The sequence below is a fragment of the Tachypleus tridentatus genome, chromosome 11, assembly GCF_004210375.1.
Source record: "Tachypleus tridentatus isolate NWPU-2018 chromosome 11, ASM421037v1, whole genome shotgun sequence".
Taxonomy (NCBI): Eukaryota; Metazoa; Arthropoda; class Merostomata; order Xiphosura; family Limulidae; genus Tachypleus; species Tachypleus tridentatus.
The window spans coordinates 72,185,324-72,201,054 of NC_134835.1; the positions used below are offsets into that span (position 1 = coordinate 72,185,324).

The 15,731-nt window shown below is 33.1% G+C and overlaps 1 protein-coding gene and 1 long non-coding RNA gene across 10 annotated transcripts in view; one reads left to right on the forward strand and one right to left on the reverse strand.

The window, feature by feature from the left end:
* LOC143232446 (neuron navigator 3-like) overlaps positions 1–15,731 on the reverse strand; it is a 260,645-nt gene that overhangs the window by 69,110 nt on the left and 175,804 nt on the right. For 8 of the 9 annotated variants that reach the window (XR_013017532.1, XM_076467907.1, XM_076467908.1 and 5 more), the window contains 4 exons: positions 14,626–14,862; positions 11,831–11,984; positions 9,809–9,861; positions 8,018–8,116 (listed from right to left, as the gene is read on the reverse strand). Coding sequence is in view for 8 of the 9 variants with exons in the window: in XM_076467907.1 (XP_076324022.1) it covers positions 8,018–8,116; positions 9,809–9,861; positions 11,831–11,984; positions 14,626–14,862 (543 nt within the window). In the remaining variant the exon portion in view is untranslated. The remainder of the gene's footprint in view (positions 1–8,017; positions 8,117–9,808; positions 9,862–11,830; positions 11,985–14,625; positions 14,863–15,731) is intronic. The other variant, XM_076467906.1, reaches the window with a different exon arrangement.
* The window catches only part of LOC143232448 (uncharacterized), a 68,989-nt gene that overhangs the window by 16,381 nt on the left and 36,877 nt on the right, over positions 1–15,731 (forward strand). The gene's annotated exons all lie outside the window — the stretch shown is intronic.

Here is a 15,731-nt window from a genome sequence, read left to right on the forward strand (position 1 = left end):
TATGTTCTGGATTGTTTCAACAGGTTGATTACCAGCTTGCTTCTAAACAGGTCTAATCTAGTGTGTACCATTGCAAATAGCAAGGTGCTCTTGAGAAATTTTATTCTACCATAGAAATTATGATGCAGGCTTACTGTCTCAATAACGAGAATGACTGGGATGAAGGAATTAATTCATTATTATTTCCTGTTCATAAGTTGGTTCAGGAATCCTTAGGGTTTAGCTTGTTTCAATTGCTGTTTGGCCATTCAGTGCATGGTCCTCTGAATCTGTTAAAGGAACAATAGTTGAAAGATGACCTGAAAGAAATGCACTTATTAGATTACATTTACAAGTTTTGGTCAGATTCTTATGCACTTGTGTATTGGCTCGAGAAAATCTGAAGCCATACCAAGATAAAATGAAAAGTGTTTATCACCACAAGGCTGAAGAGGGTAAGTTTCATCCTGGTGACATGGTTTTACTATTGTTACCCACAAAGGGGCATCCACTCAAAGCTAGGTATAATGGTCTTTATGAAGTTTCTGGAAAGTTAATGATAAGGCCTATGTTGTAAAAACACCCGATCATTGAAAGATTACCCAACTGTGTTGTGTGAATATGTTGAAACCATATCACATGGGAGATTCATCCAAAAATATTTTAGCCATTGAGTATTCTTCTGAAACTATTGACAGTCACTTTGACTCAGACACCTATAAATCTAGAAATATTGGAGATGAATCCAACATCAAATGACTAATTCTGACGTTCAAGACAAAGTCGATTGTATTGTGAATTATCAACTCCTACCATCAAGAAAAGCTTTATGAGATTTTTAGGAATGACTGTACCATTAACAAATCTACTGAAGAAAAACCAAAAGTTCAAGTAGTCTGAAACATGCCAATCTGCTTTTGAAATAGTCTTATCTTTATTGTGCACATACCCTGTATTGATGGCACCTGACTTTGATAAGCCTTTTGCATTAACTATACAAGCTAGCAATTGTGATGCTATTCTATAACAATCAGACAAGAAAGGTGTTTATCACCCTGTTTGTTATTTTTCTAAAAAGTCACCAAAATAATTATTCTACTGTGGAAAAAGAAACATCAGCTTTATTGTTCGCTTAAGAACATTTCAGTGTGATGTATCCGTATCACAACAACCTCTTGTCATATGCATTAAATATAACCCACTGATGTTTTTGACCCAAATGAACAGTTTGGCTTGTTTTGAATTTCATGCAAAGCTATATATGAAGGCTATCTGTGCTAGATGTCTCTAATTCAGCAGTGTACGATTAGAGGGAAAGTAGTTAGTCATCACCACCCACTGCCAATGCTTGTGTTACTCTTTTACCAATGAATAGTGGGATTGACCATCACAATATATCGCCCACACGACTGAAAGGGCGAGCATGTTTGATGGGATGGGGATTCGAACCTGCGACCCTCGAATCACGAGTCAGTGCCTCAACCACCTAGCCATGCTGGACCTCAAATGAAGGGTAAAAACAAATTGTTAAATTAGAGTTTATCCATACAAGAGTATGAGTTGAAGATAATCCATGTCAAAGGGGTTGATAACATTTGTGCTGATGCACTTTCACATGTTATGCAATTTTGTGATCATAAGGTTATATTATTGATTGTGTTGCATACTGTCATGATTACTGAAATTATATTTTTCTTTTACAATGTATTGTTCACAATGTATATACAATATATTTTAGTTAAAAATTGCCGCTAGACAATTATTAATTCTTAAAGGAGGGTGGTTGTGACGAAGTTACTATTATATTTAATATCGACATTTATTTAAGTCAAATTTATATTTAGAAATATACATAACTTTTACTGTTAAACCTAATTTGCGAAATTCCCGCCTATTCACTAAAGTTATAGAAGATACTCGAGAGTGAGAATCAATAGTATATGTGTATATGCAAACACCATTGTACCGTCAGTATTGTTGCATAAACTGAAATTTCTAGAAACTCTCCTCACGCCAGTAAGTGTAACTAATGTGACACGCCAAGAGACAGTATATATTATTGGTTTGCTACAGTTGGTACATTATAAATCTTGAAAGCTATAACTGTGATCAACGTTTATTAAACAGGAACTTCTGATATTTCATGAGAAACGTTTATAGATTTCGAACATTCAAACCATTCAACTTTAGTGGATTTACATCGGACATTAATATTTTTATTAAAACATTATATAACTTAATTGGTAGGTAGAAGAATACAGAACTAGCTAGTTCCTTGTTAATTAAATTGTATCTACATCATCTTAAAATTAATTCGCTCATCGTGAACCATAGATAAGATATCAAGGAAGTTCCGGAACAGAAAGAAGACCCAATACTGTTTGTAAAACTTGTGTATGTACATAGATCATTATTTGTAATAACCGTTATTGTAACTTGTAATATTGTTTGTATACATTAAAATATATTTGTATTAAAAAAAATGTGTGTATTAATCTTGTTGGCAAATAATATAAGCTGGATACATATTGACGTTTACTTAATTTCTAAATCATAATTATCATTTAACCAGTTTCAGGCTGTTTGAAATTGTAATACGTGACAACATAAATACATACACTCGTGTGTACATGTTTACACATAAAGAGTTTTTCTTTTTATATTTGGGGCTTGCTTACATCGTAATTTTAACTAAAAAGCTTTATATGATTTCGGATATTTTAGCTATATTCACCCAAACCCTTATAACGATAAACGAGGCTCACATCACTGACAAACATTTTTTTAACGAGCTCACCTAACCATCTTTAGTTGGTCTAAAGTCATACAAACCCATCTTTGTGTGTTGTATAGCTCAGTAAATTAATTGGCAAAAAACGAATAACCAACTGTACAGACATGTAACTGTTGAATATTCAACAGCTGTTTCACTAACTAGCCGGTGGTTCTTTGTTTTGAACGAGATCTACAATGGGGAAATATTCAACAAAATCTTAATTATCTCAGTTTCAAGCCCACTACACACCAAGGATCAGTAGTCACTGGCATTTAATCATGCTACCCCAGTTATAAGTTGACCTAAATGTACGATTCAACTATTTATTTGTCTTCTGGTGCTGTACATATATTAGGCTTAGTGACTTTAAGCAACAACTTATGATAATAAATGTTATCTCCCCATATTTATTCATACACTATTCGCATTATGTTGTAAAGACATAATAACTAGTTTCAGCAAACAGACTGTAATTACCGCAAGTTTTTATTTTAGAAAATGTTTTAGGTAATAATAATATTTCTAGACAAGGAAGATCACCGTGGGTGATGGTTAGTCGTGACAAACAGCCCCCCCCTCGAGGCACAGCAGTATGTCTGCGGACTTGAACACTAAAAACCAGATTTTATACCAATGGTGGGCAGAGCGCAGATAGCCCATTGTGTAGTTTGGTATTTAACTTCAAACAATCGTGTCAATAATTCATTATTAAGTTATAAGGAATGCTCAAGTAACCACGCGCTTAGTTCAATTCGCTCTGTTTCTTTTACCAACCAATTGTTCACTTACGGTACAGTTAAGCATTCGTTTTACAGTTCGAATAACGTCTGTAAAAATACTTAACGTTTACATGCCTTACAGCGTGAGCTTATTTCGTACCAATATCTATAAAAAAAGTTTCTCAGTTGTAGAAATTACTGAAGTTCTCATACTGTGGATAAAGTATTACCTGAAGCAAGTACTTTATAATAAAAGAACTGTGATCAAATTATGCTCTCTCACTGGAACAAAATAGATATACATATATGTTTATACAGTTTTCATGTGAAACATTTTTTATAAAGTGTAATATTTCAAGATAAAGTACGTAAGGTAACTCTTTAACTTCCCCGTCTTAAATTTGGGAAATTACAAGTCAATGACTTCTCGTCTTTTTTTTCGATGCTTCGATTTGAAAATATTCAGACTTAAGGCACTCGATAATTTTAACCTCAGGCCTATACATCATTAAGCTATTTAATCAAATTTAAATGACACTATTCCTACTTCTACTCTAGAGGTTAAAGATCCTAAACTGCTGTTTTAGATTTTTTTTCTGTTAGGAGGATAGTAACAGTTCTCATTGCAAGTTAATAAATGTGTTACAGAAAATACCCTGAGGGAAATATTAAAGTACTTCCTGATATAAGGAATGAAATTCTATTATATTCATATACATATTTATAATGAGAATGTAACAATTAAACTTGGCCTGGTAAGTTGGTTAGTATAATATCAAACTAAGTAACGAATTTGTAACAGTTATATTTGATGTAGTGTGTCAGTTGGTATTACTGGAAAACTCATTAAGTGTATATCAGTTACTAAAGGGTGATAGAAATAGAAGAATATGGATAAATTTACTAGTGAATGTACCCAAGGTACCTCAGATTTAGTAAATTGTTATTTTCGTAGTACAAACCTATAAAATGGGTTACCTGTGTTCTGTCCACCGTGGGGAACTGAACCTTCAGTGTTAGGATTGTAATTTATAAACTTACCATTCACTCAATAAGGGTCCATTTAGTGAGTTCCAAAGCAACGTGTAATACTCATCTCAGCTATGACATGTAAATATTTTTATATAGGACACTTATTAAAGGAAATGTAACACCTTCCTATTGTCTTACAAGTAAGTTAAATTGTGTTCTATAAACATTCACTAATAGATTTGTAATTCACTCTAGATCTGGCATGTAAACAATTTTAAACAGATACAATAAGCAATTGTATCTGCTCTAGTAAGTCAAGTAGTGTGAAATAGAATCTCACTAACAGAACAGTAACAGTTATATCAGATCTTATAACCCCTCAATCATTTTTATAGCAACTCTAGTAAAGCTATGACAGTTATTTCTGGCTTACATAGAATCTCACTAATGAAACAATAACAATTATATCAGGTCTCATGTTCTCTTAATCATTTTTATAGCAACTCTCCAGCAGAGTGATAACAGTTGTTGTTGATTTACATAGAATCTGACTAAAAACAAGTGCAACAATAAGTCCTGAACAGATAAGTTAACTCATGTTATACTGAAATTCCATAATAAAGTTTGTACATTACACCTAGGCTGGTATCTCATTAAAGAAAAATGCTACAATTATTTAAAGTCCAGTAAGGTATCTAATATAATATACAAACTGATATAAAACTGTTACAATTTTTCCTGGGCTGTTAATTAGACTAGTTTAAACAAATATGCATTGAGATCTGCAACACTGACTTTGGTCTGATAGCTAATTATTGTCATATAGTAACAGGTGAATAAAACTATTACAATTACTCATGGGCTGATAAGTCAGCTAATTTATATATACATTCACTAGTAGAGCTATTACACTTACCAATGAGTTCATAAATCAGCTAATGTATATAGAAACTCACTAATAGAACTGTTATAATTATTCCAGGTTTTAGTAAATTATATATTATGCAAAACTTACTGATAAAACTACTACAGTTTATTTAAAGTTTTGCAAGTTATCTACTATTACATGAAAACTCATTTGTAGAAGTGTTACAAGCTTGTTTGTTTTTGAATTTTGCACAAAGCTAACTAAGGGCTATCTGTGCTAGTGGCCCCTAGTTTAACAATAGAAGACCAGAGGGAAGGCAGCTAGCCATCACCCACTGCCAACTCTTGGGCTACTCTTTTACCAACAAATAGTGGCATTGACTGTACCATTATAAAATCCCCATGGCTGAAACAGAGAGCATGCTTGGTGTGACAAGGATTCAAACCTGCGACTCTCAGATTGTGCTACAAGTACTTCAGGTTTAGTAAGTTATCTATTATATTAAACTAATTAATGGAACTGTTACAGTTATTCCAGATTTAGTTAGTTATTTGGTATTACATACCAATGTGCCATAAGAGCTATCACTCACTAATAGATTGTTTTGTTTTTGAATTTTGTGCAAAGCTACATGAGGACTATCTGCGTTATGCATCCCTAATTTTGCAGTATAAGACTAAAGGAAAGGCAACTGGTCATCACCACCCACTGCCAACTCTTGGGCTACTCTTTTACCAATGAATAGTGGGATTGACCGTCACATTATAATAGTACGTAGCTTTGCAGTCAACAGCAAACGAACAAAAATATATTTAAATTTATTTTCAATTTAAAGCAGTTAAATCTAAGCATTGAAAATTAGTATAAAAAATTGGGAATAATAACAGAATCATCTTGACATTCCAACTATCAATGTAATTCAATGATGTGTCCTTCTTTCCAAACATCATTAGTGTATCAATTATTATTGGCTTTATTTGTAATGAGCAATGAGTATATAGTATTACTAAATATCGTGGCCAGGTGGGTAAGGCACCCGACACGTAATCTGAGGATAGCGGGTTCGAATTCCTCTCATACTAAATAAACATGCTTGTCCTTTCAGCCGTGAGGGCGTTATAATGTGCGGTCAGTCCCACTATTCCTTTGTGAAAGAGTAGCCCAGGAGTTGGCAGTAGGTGATAGTGACTAGCTGCCTTCCCTCTAGTTTTGCACTGCTAAATTACGGTTGGCTAGCGCAGATAGTCCTCGTATAGCTTCGCGCGAAATTCAAAACCAAACAGTCACTGAATGTATGTTAACAGTATACATAAACATGGAAGAAAAGAATCAATGCATTCATTCAGATGTTGCGTTTCATTCTTACAGTAATTGAAAGATATCAGATATACACTCTGTATAAGGTCTCGCAACGGATATTTTTCTGATTATTTAATGTATCTTTAATTTTACAAAAAAGCGCAAGTATTAAGTATTGATTTTTGTTCTCGTCGTTTGCTAAAATAGCATGAATATCACACCATTTTACACACCTTAATTCAAACTTTCTAACTAAATTATCAGTATTAACACGGGAAGAACAAACGCTGTTGTTAAATGTTTTGCGAAAAACCAGGATCTAAGCAATTTTAATAATAATCAAAAATTAATATTAGGCAACGAACAGGTGTGAAGTTTCTGCTTTATGGCTTTGAAGGTGCTGCCCTCTACTATAGCTAAAATACATGAACAAATTAAAGATTTTAGTGTTTGATTTCCACAATTTCAAATATTGCCACACACACACATATTGATGATCAAATACTGTGAGAATCGAGAAGTTACAAATAAATTAATATTTATTTCTATATTACAACAATGATTTAGGGTACGAAGTAATAACAAATAAAGAGATAAAAACATAACAATGTTCTCGTGACTCTTTCCCGGATACTATAGATTTAAATTTTCGAAAGAAATAAAATTCAAATAATTATAAAGAAAAAAGAATGTTCAAAATTGCTATAGTGAATTTTTTATTTATCTTTATTGTTATTTTATAATTGAAAACTTTTAATAGCTTTAAGCAGTTTTAATGTCTGTGTAGAATTAAGGACAAAGCTACACAATGGGCTATCGAAGCCCAGTTTTGCGCAGTGTGAGTCCAGAAACATACCGCTGTGCCACCTGGGGCCTAGTGCTCGATCATCATGATTCATCATTAGAATTAGTTATTTGCAGGGATAAGATGTTTGTTTTGTTTCCTGATGAGTGAAATTTCAATAACATCTTGCAATAACAATATGAATAATAAAACGACAAGGAAGGCTAAATGGTTTTAAACACAAATTATATTAAACTCAGAAGTGTACTCAAACAATGTTCCAGTCACCTTAAGTCTGTCGTAATTCTTTCAGTACTTTATAAAGTTGGAAAATTATTTATTTCATAGTTACGTAATTATGTATAGTTTAGAGAACTAACTTTCACAAATTAATGTAAGGTCTTGCACGAACATACATATATTACAGAATAAGTAATAGAAGAACCGATTAACAGATGAGAGGGTGATAGTTCTATGCTTCTAATTAATAGTAAAAACAAAAATTGTTTGGTATGTGAACTATGGATAAAACCAAAAAAATACAATTTTTGTAACCCTTTGTGTACCGGCGTAAGTTATTTCTACTTCATATGTAAACACACACATGCAAAGAAACTTACGTTGGTGGTCAGCTGGGACGTCAGTGTGGCGATTTTTTCATTGGCAAGTTCTAATTCCCTCTTTAGCTTTTTAATCTCTTGAGTCTGTTTGTCTTCAGCCTATGGAAACGATAATAAATCATATAAAAGCGAATAATGCCAATAAATGTTTCTGAGATCTTTCTAAATAAGCGACAATCAATACGTAATCAAGCTACAATTCAAAACAGTGGCCAAACAATCTAAATGATTAATATATGTAGAAACGTACATAAACTGTTTTTTTTTTTTTCACAGTTACTTTGCTCATGAAGATAATTTATTATACAAATAAAGTGTTAATTTGAATATCGAATTCTTTTTTACAGAACGAATTGGTCAAAAAGTAACAAGTTGAGGAATACTGAATACCATTTTCATAATTTGTAAAAGAATGGTATTACCTTGTGTTCGCTAGGACAGTAATATCAACAAGCGCTAATCTGAACACAGAAGCGTTTATTGTCTGTGGTTCATGTAATTCATTAACTTCTTAACTTAAAATTTAAACAGAAGTTATTGAAAGGATAATAACAATTATCTAAGGATATACTTTACCTGATTAACATGGAACGGCAGTAATTCTAGGAGTAAATATATTAAATGAAAATATCCAAAAGTAGACTGGAAAATATATTTACACTGTATTTATTATTGACAAGGGCAAGTTAGTTTAATATACAGATTTACAGGGGCGCGTACGAAAATGAAATAAAAATATAGTTGAAGTTCAGTAGTCGCTTGGTGAATTTTAACGATAATGCAATTAGATAAAAATATAACCTTTAAGCTTTAAATAATGTAAAATACATTCGTAGCTATATTTCAAACTTAAACTCATAATGTTTTAAATTCGCAACTGGAATATTTAAATTCTACTTTAAAAACGAAAATTTTACGTTTGAATGCAATTTTTCATGCAAAAAACAAAACTTTTTGTTACATTGCCTCAACCGTACAAGACTAATATTTTCCTCAAGAGATCGTAAACATTTTGTAACCTAACAATTCTACGAAGTATTTATAACTCTGGAATATTAATGTTAAACATTAATATTATTATTAAATTTACATGAAATTTTTGTTTACATAAATCGTCAGCCAAATAAGTGGCTAGTCTAAATAAATTTGTTTATTTTGAATTTCGCGCACAGCTACTCGAGGGCTATCTGCGCTAGCCGTCCCTAATTTAGCAGTGTAAGACTAGAGGGAAGGCAGGGAAGTTATCACCACCCACCGCCAACTCTTGGACTACTCGTTTACCAAAGAATAGTGGGATTGACGGTCACATTATAACGCCCCCACGGCTAAAAGGGCAAGCATGTTTGGCGCGACGGGGATGCGAACCTGCAACCCTCGGATTACAAGTCGCACTCCTGAACCCACGTAGCCATGCCGGGCCGTCTAAATAATTGTGTGTGTGTGTTAACTAAATTAAAGGAACTGAAACTATTTTACTAAATTGATTTAAAAAACTTAGGACTAAGGTTAACATTACTTTACAATATATTTTAAACAAACTTAGGACTAAGGTTAACATTACTTTACAATATATTGCTGTATCTTATCATAATAATGACAAATCACGTTAAGTAAAAAATAAATATATCTCAAAAGAAGAAGTGTGATAACGTTAGTGCTTCCTCCTGGAAACTATCGAGTGTTCGGGTTTCTAGGTTTGCTATGCTGTATATGTTACACAGCAAAAGACATAAATCTTGCAAGAAATCTGAATAATTAGGAAATATAAGAAAAAAGTGAACAGTCACTTACTGTCGAATACACGGACGAAGTGGAAGAGACAACGGATAAAGATGAGCCATGCACTGAAATAAAACAAAACTTACTGTAAACACTTACACATTTTCTAATTTTTACAAGTAGGAATGAATGCACGAAAAAAGTGAGGAAACAAGGTAGAAATGGGCATGGTGTAATAAAATTTTCTTTCTGTAACCTCATAAGGAGAAGTGTTCACATCTGGTCCATGCCTACTTCGTTTATTCTTTCTACACTGTATACAACAAGTCAGATAGACCAAACTTTGTTATGCTTATCATATAATGGTACCTGAGAATCAAATTATTGAAAGCAATACATGTAATGTAAAGGATGTTTATATGACACCAAAAGAATCGGATATTGTGTGGACCTATAACTTGGATACTTTGTGTTCTTTGCAAGTTAACCATTCTTTTGGAATTGCATGAGAAGGCAACAGGATTTTGTATATTAGCTACACGGGTATATTAAAATACAAATATAAAAAATCCTCAGAGGTTTTGGGTATTGACCTCATGGATTCGCTACTGTCTATATAAAAATAGAATAATCATAGATATACTTTTGTGTGTACCCATAAATTGTACAATAGCATGAACAGAAAAACGAAGTAGGCATGAACCAGATGTTGGACACACTTCTTGTGAGGTTGTATGCCCATCCCTACCTTGTTTTCTCACTTTTTTGGTGCACTATTTCCTGCACTTTATTTTTTTAAATATTCTTCATGCATTTTTCATACCAAATGACATGATCCTGTATGTATATCATCAGTGTGGGCGTGCACCATAATATTATGCCATGTATTAAATGCTTCATTAATCAAAACTTGATTTAATTTACAATACATATTATAACTTCCTTATAGAAGAGCACAGCTTGTCTTCCAGCATAGATAACGAAGCTTCTCTCAATACCACCCTAACTGGCATATTTCACATCACTCAAAAGTTTTACATCTTGTCACACATTGCTGTAGATCAAAAAGACAACACCCCTCTTTTTTATATTTCATCAATATACGGAATGAGCGTGTGGATGTAAGCTTTTTAAAATATGTTCAAAATATTACTTAATGAACGTCAAATAGCTCTTCTTCATGGTCATGTTTAGTATAGATAAACAGTAGCACGTAGCTCCTATGCTACTGATGTATTTCGTGCACTTATAAGTAGGTAATTCCGAGTAGTCACCCCGAGAGTTCAGACCCACGCGCTGATTAGCTGTCTCAGAGAGTGAGAGTGGGGAAGAGAGAAGGGGTTGAGACGATACTATCAAATACAATGACGTTATAGTTTAACAAAGTGTCACCATAAAGCGAGTTAGTGGGGACGTGTTGTTAGGCCGCCATGATGTCAGAGAGGATGGCGTCATAGTTCCACAAAGTGTTATCAGAGGGCGCGTTGCTAGACTGTCACGATGAACGTTTATGTAACATTTATGTATTAGTCATGTGTATACGTTTCGTAACCATTTGACGGCATCCTTTAATCTCTTCTTATCTGGTGGCCCCCACTAGAGCGAACATCCTTTGGGCAGTCAAGAGAGGCCCTAACTATTAATCTGTTTTTTACACAGCTAGAAACATTCAATGATGTCAGTCAGTCAGTTTGAGATATTTGCTCTGGTATCTTTCTCAAGTTATTATATCACATGTAATTTTGTATGTGGTTTGTACATTACCTAAGGTGTCTTCAAATACTTATAAAGATTTAATATTTCGTTGTTAAAGGTGCATGTAAGTAAATAATTTGTATTACATGTATTGTGTATCCGTCCTATTCCTATTGTAAGTACTAATGTAGTTATGATTAACATAAACAGTCATAAGTGTTTTCATTAGCTAAGTCCGATGCTTGGTGCTATGATGCATTTAGTACAATTGGTAAAATTTACATCATCGTTATATGAAATACGTTTTAAACAATACATACTTATTAATTCGATCTTTTCTTTTAAATAATCATCGAATTCAAAAGAACCAATGATACACTAATAAACAATCAGCCTTACATTCATCTTCTTTGCTGGAGATTTTTGATAACATTCCTCCCATGTAATGAGACATAGATCCGGAAAATCGGACATTAGATGGCACTGTTGAGGCATTTGACGTCTGTGGTAGAGGATTGATAGGAGAAACGGGAAACAGGTAGCGAGACGTACCCTAGCGTTAGAAAAGCGTGAATAAAAACACTCTCTATTGCTTTATATTGATTCTTTTGTTTATTTTTATTCTGAAAATATAGGTTAAAGATATTAAAAAATTCCATCACATTTTAAACAATATTTCAGAACTGCTACTGTCTCTTAAATGTTACATCTGACAAAGAAAACACGTAAATGAAAGGTTAAAATGTTACAACTGTTGTTACAATAAAGTTGGAAAATTGTTTGATGCCTTAAAGCCTTGATATTTCTCTTATTTCCTCATTTTTTTCAATTAATTATTAAACGCATCGTTAATAAAGATAGGTTGGCAACATAAACAACGATTCTGTGAAGAAATAGATATAACAGAAAGTCTCAAGGAAACTTCTTAACAAACCGCGACATGATTCTGGTACTGTAAAGTTAGTTTCTCTCATCTTGAGTTTCAAGTGTGTTCGTGTTAAAACACCAACCTGTCGTTCACCGTATGCAAGAACAGGCGTTGTTACTTAGAGACTGAATTAAGTATGTAATCAGATAAACGAGTGATGCAACGCAATGTCTGTTAGAACTATGATTTTGACATACAAATAAATATGTCTAACGTTGACTTCAGTAAACTGATTTAGTACAAAACTTTACATGGAACGCACGAAAAAGAAATAAAATTGAAGCTCAGAACTTGTCAGCTTTATTTTGAATTTAGAACGCAATTTAAAAAACTTAGAAAATATTAAAATCTAACTTATGTGTAAAATGTACTCGTAGCTATACTGTTTTATTTATAAACATAACATTATAAATGAGCAAGCAGAATGAAATAAACATTTGAAATTTAAATACGTCTCTTCATGTAAGAAAAGCCCACCAATGGCACAGCAGTATGTCTCCGGGGTCACAATGTTACAAACCGGTGAGCAGAGCACAGATAACACTGCTTAATTCCAAATAATGAATCAATCATATAAAAAAAATAAATCTACAACTAAACCACTATATAAATTATACAATATCACGTTAATTGTGTCCTAAACAGGTTATGCAAATATTTTGTAATCTAGCTTTGCCTAAGTACAGAGCACTCGCTTAAAACCAGTAATATGTATAATTCTGTCGGTATCCTATCCAATAAACCAAGCAGTTATCCGTACACGTACCATAACAAATTGGCCCTGACATAAAGCGCATATTTCTAGACATTATAAAGGAATAGCTCAGGCATAAAATGTAAAAAAAAAAAAAAAAAAAAAAAATTGATTTGTTTTTAATGCAAAATTACACAACTGGCTATCTGCGCTCTGTCTACTGCGGGGATTCAAACTCTGTACGTTTTAGAGTTAAAAGTTCGTAAACTTACTAATGACACACTGGATGACACAATATGTTGAGCAGTAACTAATTATTAATTTATTCCCAAATAGCTGAAATACCCCTCTCCTGGACGGAAGTTATGTAGATTCATGATTAATCAAAGGTTGTCTTAGGGCTACAAAAGTTACTTCTCTTATATGTAATTATAAAAAAAAAAGAAGCTTTTTTGTATCTCCCCATGGACCTAATGAACATACATATCCGTTCTGGTGAAGATCCATCTACACCCTGTGAAGTAGCTTCATGGACATACAACAAATAACAGACAGTACTGTTACATTTATTATTTATTCTCTGTAATTTTTGTTTAACTCTGAAACTAATAAATACGTGATATTATTACGCCCAATGGTTGAAATGAGTTTACCGTCTGGAAATCTAAGTTTAATTATTTATCACATATTTAACATTTTGTCAAAGTCAACAAAAATTCTGACAATAAAAACGTTATGTTCAACTCTGCTTTCAGTTTTCTAAAGACAAGGTTTCTGTTAAACCTAATCTCAAGTTATAAACTATCAACAAAAAGAGTTTTATATTTCGGAAGTTAACATTTCAGTTGTTTCTTCCTGCAGCGAATGAATATAAAAGTGATGTAGGAAGCACTTTGCAGATTAATCCGCATCATAAGAATGTTATTTTATGTCGTCAGAATATTGTTTATGAAGAAAGTCTTTCTTGTTTGTTTGTTGTGTTGTTTTTATATCTTTTATTTCCTCCTTATCTCCTAGCTTTTCAATTTAAGACCCTACGTTACCGACAGAAAATATTTAAAATTGCCTTAGGGATAAAATGTGAAATGTTTTCTCCTCACTTAACTGCCACTCAATCAGTTATGTTTCACAGCCTAGTACAGGTTGTATAACAACAAACGCGAATAACTTGTTGTAGTACAGGCTGAACTTTTATTTTACAAATAATTAAATATTTGTAATACAGTTTACTTTGGGTTTGCTCGGGAGTGGGTTTCTCTGTTAAAAGTCCTTTAGAATCTTAAAAATCATGCTGTGTTTAAATTTAGTTCTAAGCTATTTCACTTACTATACGTTTGGGTTTTTCCAAAAATAAACAGAAAATTTAAACATTTGTAATACATTGTACAATATGTACTATGAAAATAATAAAAAAAGATTAACATACGATTAAAAATAAAACACGTTAAACAAATACTTTTCCTTTTTATAAGTTAGTTTCCTCTCAAGTTAAACCAAACATATTTTACAATATTTATACAAGTTTCTGAGTCTGCAAAAAATTTAATTATTATAACATGTAGATTAGATTACCTGGTTGTTCGGTGAGCTCGGCTGACCACTGCTAATAGGGTGTCCAGCAAGCGATGCACTGCCTGAATAGCCATTGTCCACTTCATCAGATCGCTGTAACATAGAAGGATACAACTTCTCTGACTTAGTTGACCGAATTGAATTGGATCGGGACAGACGAGAGGATCCTGACAGTTCTTTTTGGTGTATCATTAAACGAGCGTGAGTTAGGCTGTTAGCACGGGCGTGCTGGATCTGCTGGAGTTATAAAGTTGAAGATTTCGTGGAATGAAAAGGAACATGTTGTTTGTTCTTATTTCCTTTTCAAAACTAATTCAAATATTTTATCAATAGTATGATTGTAACTGAAGATAAAAAAACGTGCAGGAAAAATAAAAGTGTTTTAACAAGGTAAGGTGAAAAGTCTATTAATAGAAGAGTCAACTATTATAACAGATACGGATTCTTAAATTTGGAGTCACTCGGTAATGTAACTTTGACATGCATGTGATGATTTTACCATGCAGTTGGTTTGCTTTCTGTCATGCACCTCGGGACCAAACACACTAAATTTTACATTGTGCGGTTTGCCAGTCAGTTGCAAGCATTATATTGATAATACTAATACTGTCTATTTTAAGTTCGTTGCTTTCAACGATCCAGAGAAAATCCTGTTTTATAGCTTCCAGCTCCATCCTAGCGCTGCTTACGGGAAGCCTCAATGATCCACCAGACGTATGCAGAATGTTGTTGCTCGTTGTCTATGGTATTAGGAACAGTGTGTGGTCTTTAACTAGGAGCAGGCTTATTCTGTTCCAAACTTTGCACAGTTTCTAGATATTGGGCCGAGACTGATATTTTCAAGTCCTACTGGCTCCAAATTTTCATTCTACGTGGGGAAAGTTCAGACCCGGTGATGACGGCGCAATAGCAGCTGTGTATCCCTTCCATCTATTAATGTCTTCAGCTGTACTTTTTAGTGTATTCTCTTTTTGTTTGGTACCTGTAACTTTGTCAACTTAAAAATGCAATGTCTCAATGATAGAAAACACGGTCTTTGTACTGCAAGGCCTTAGTGAATAATTTTCCTTGTAACGCAGTTGATATTGTACAATACTGTTGACGTA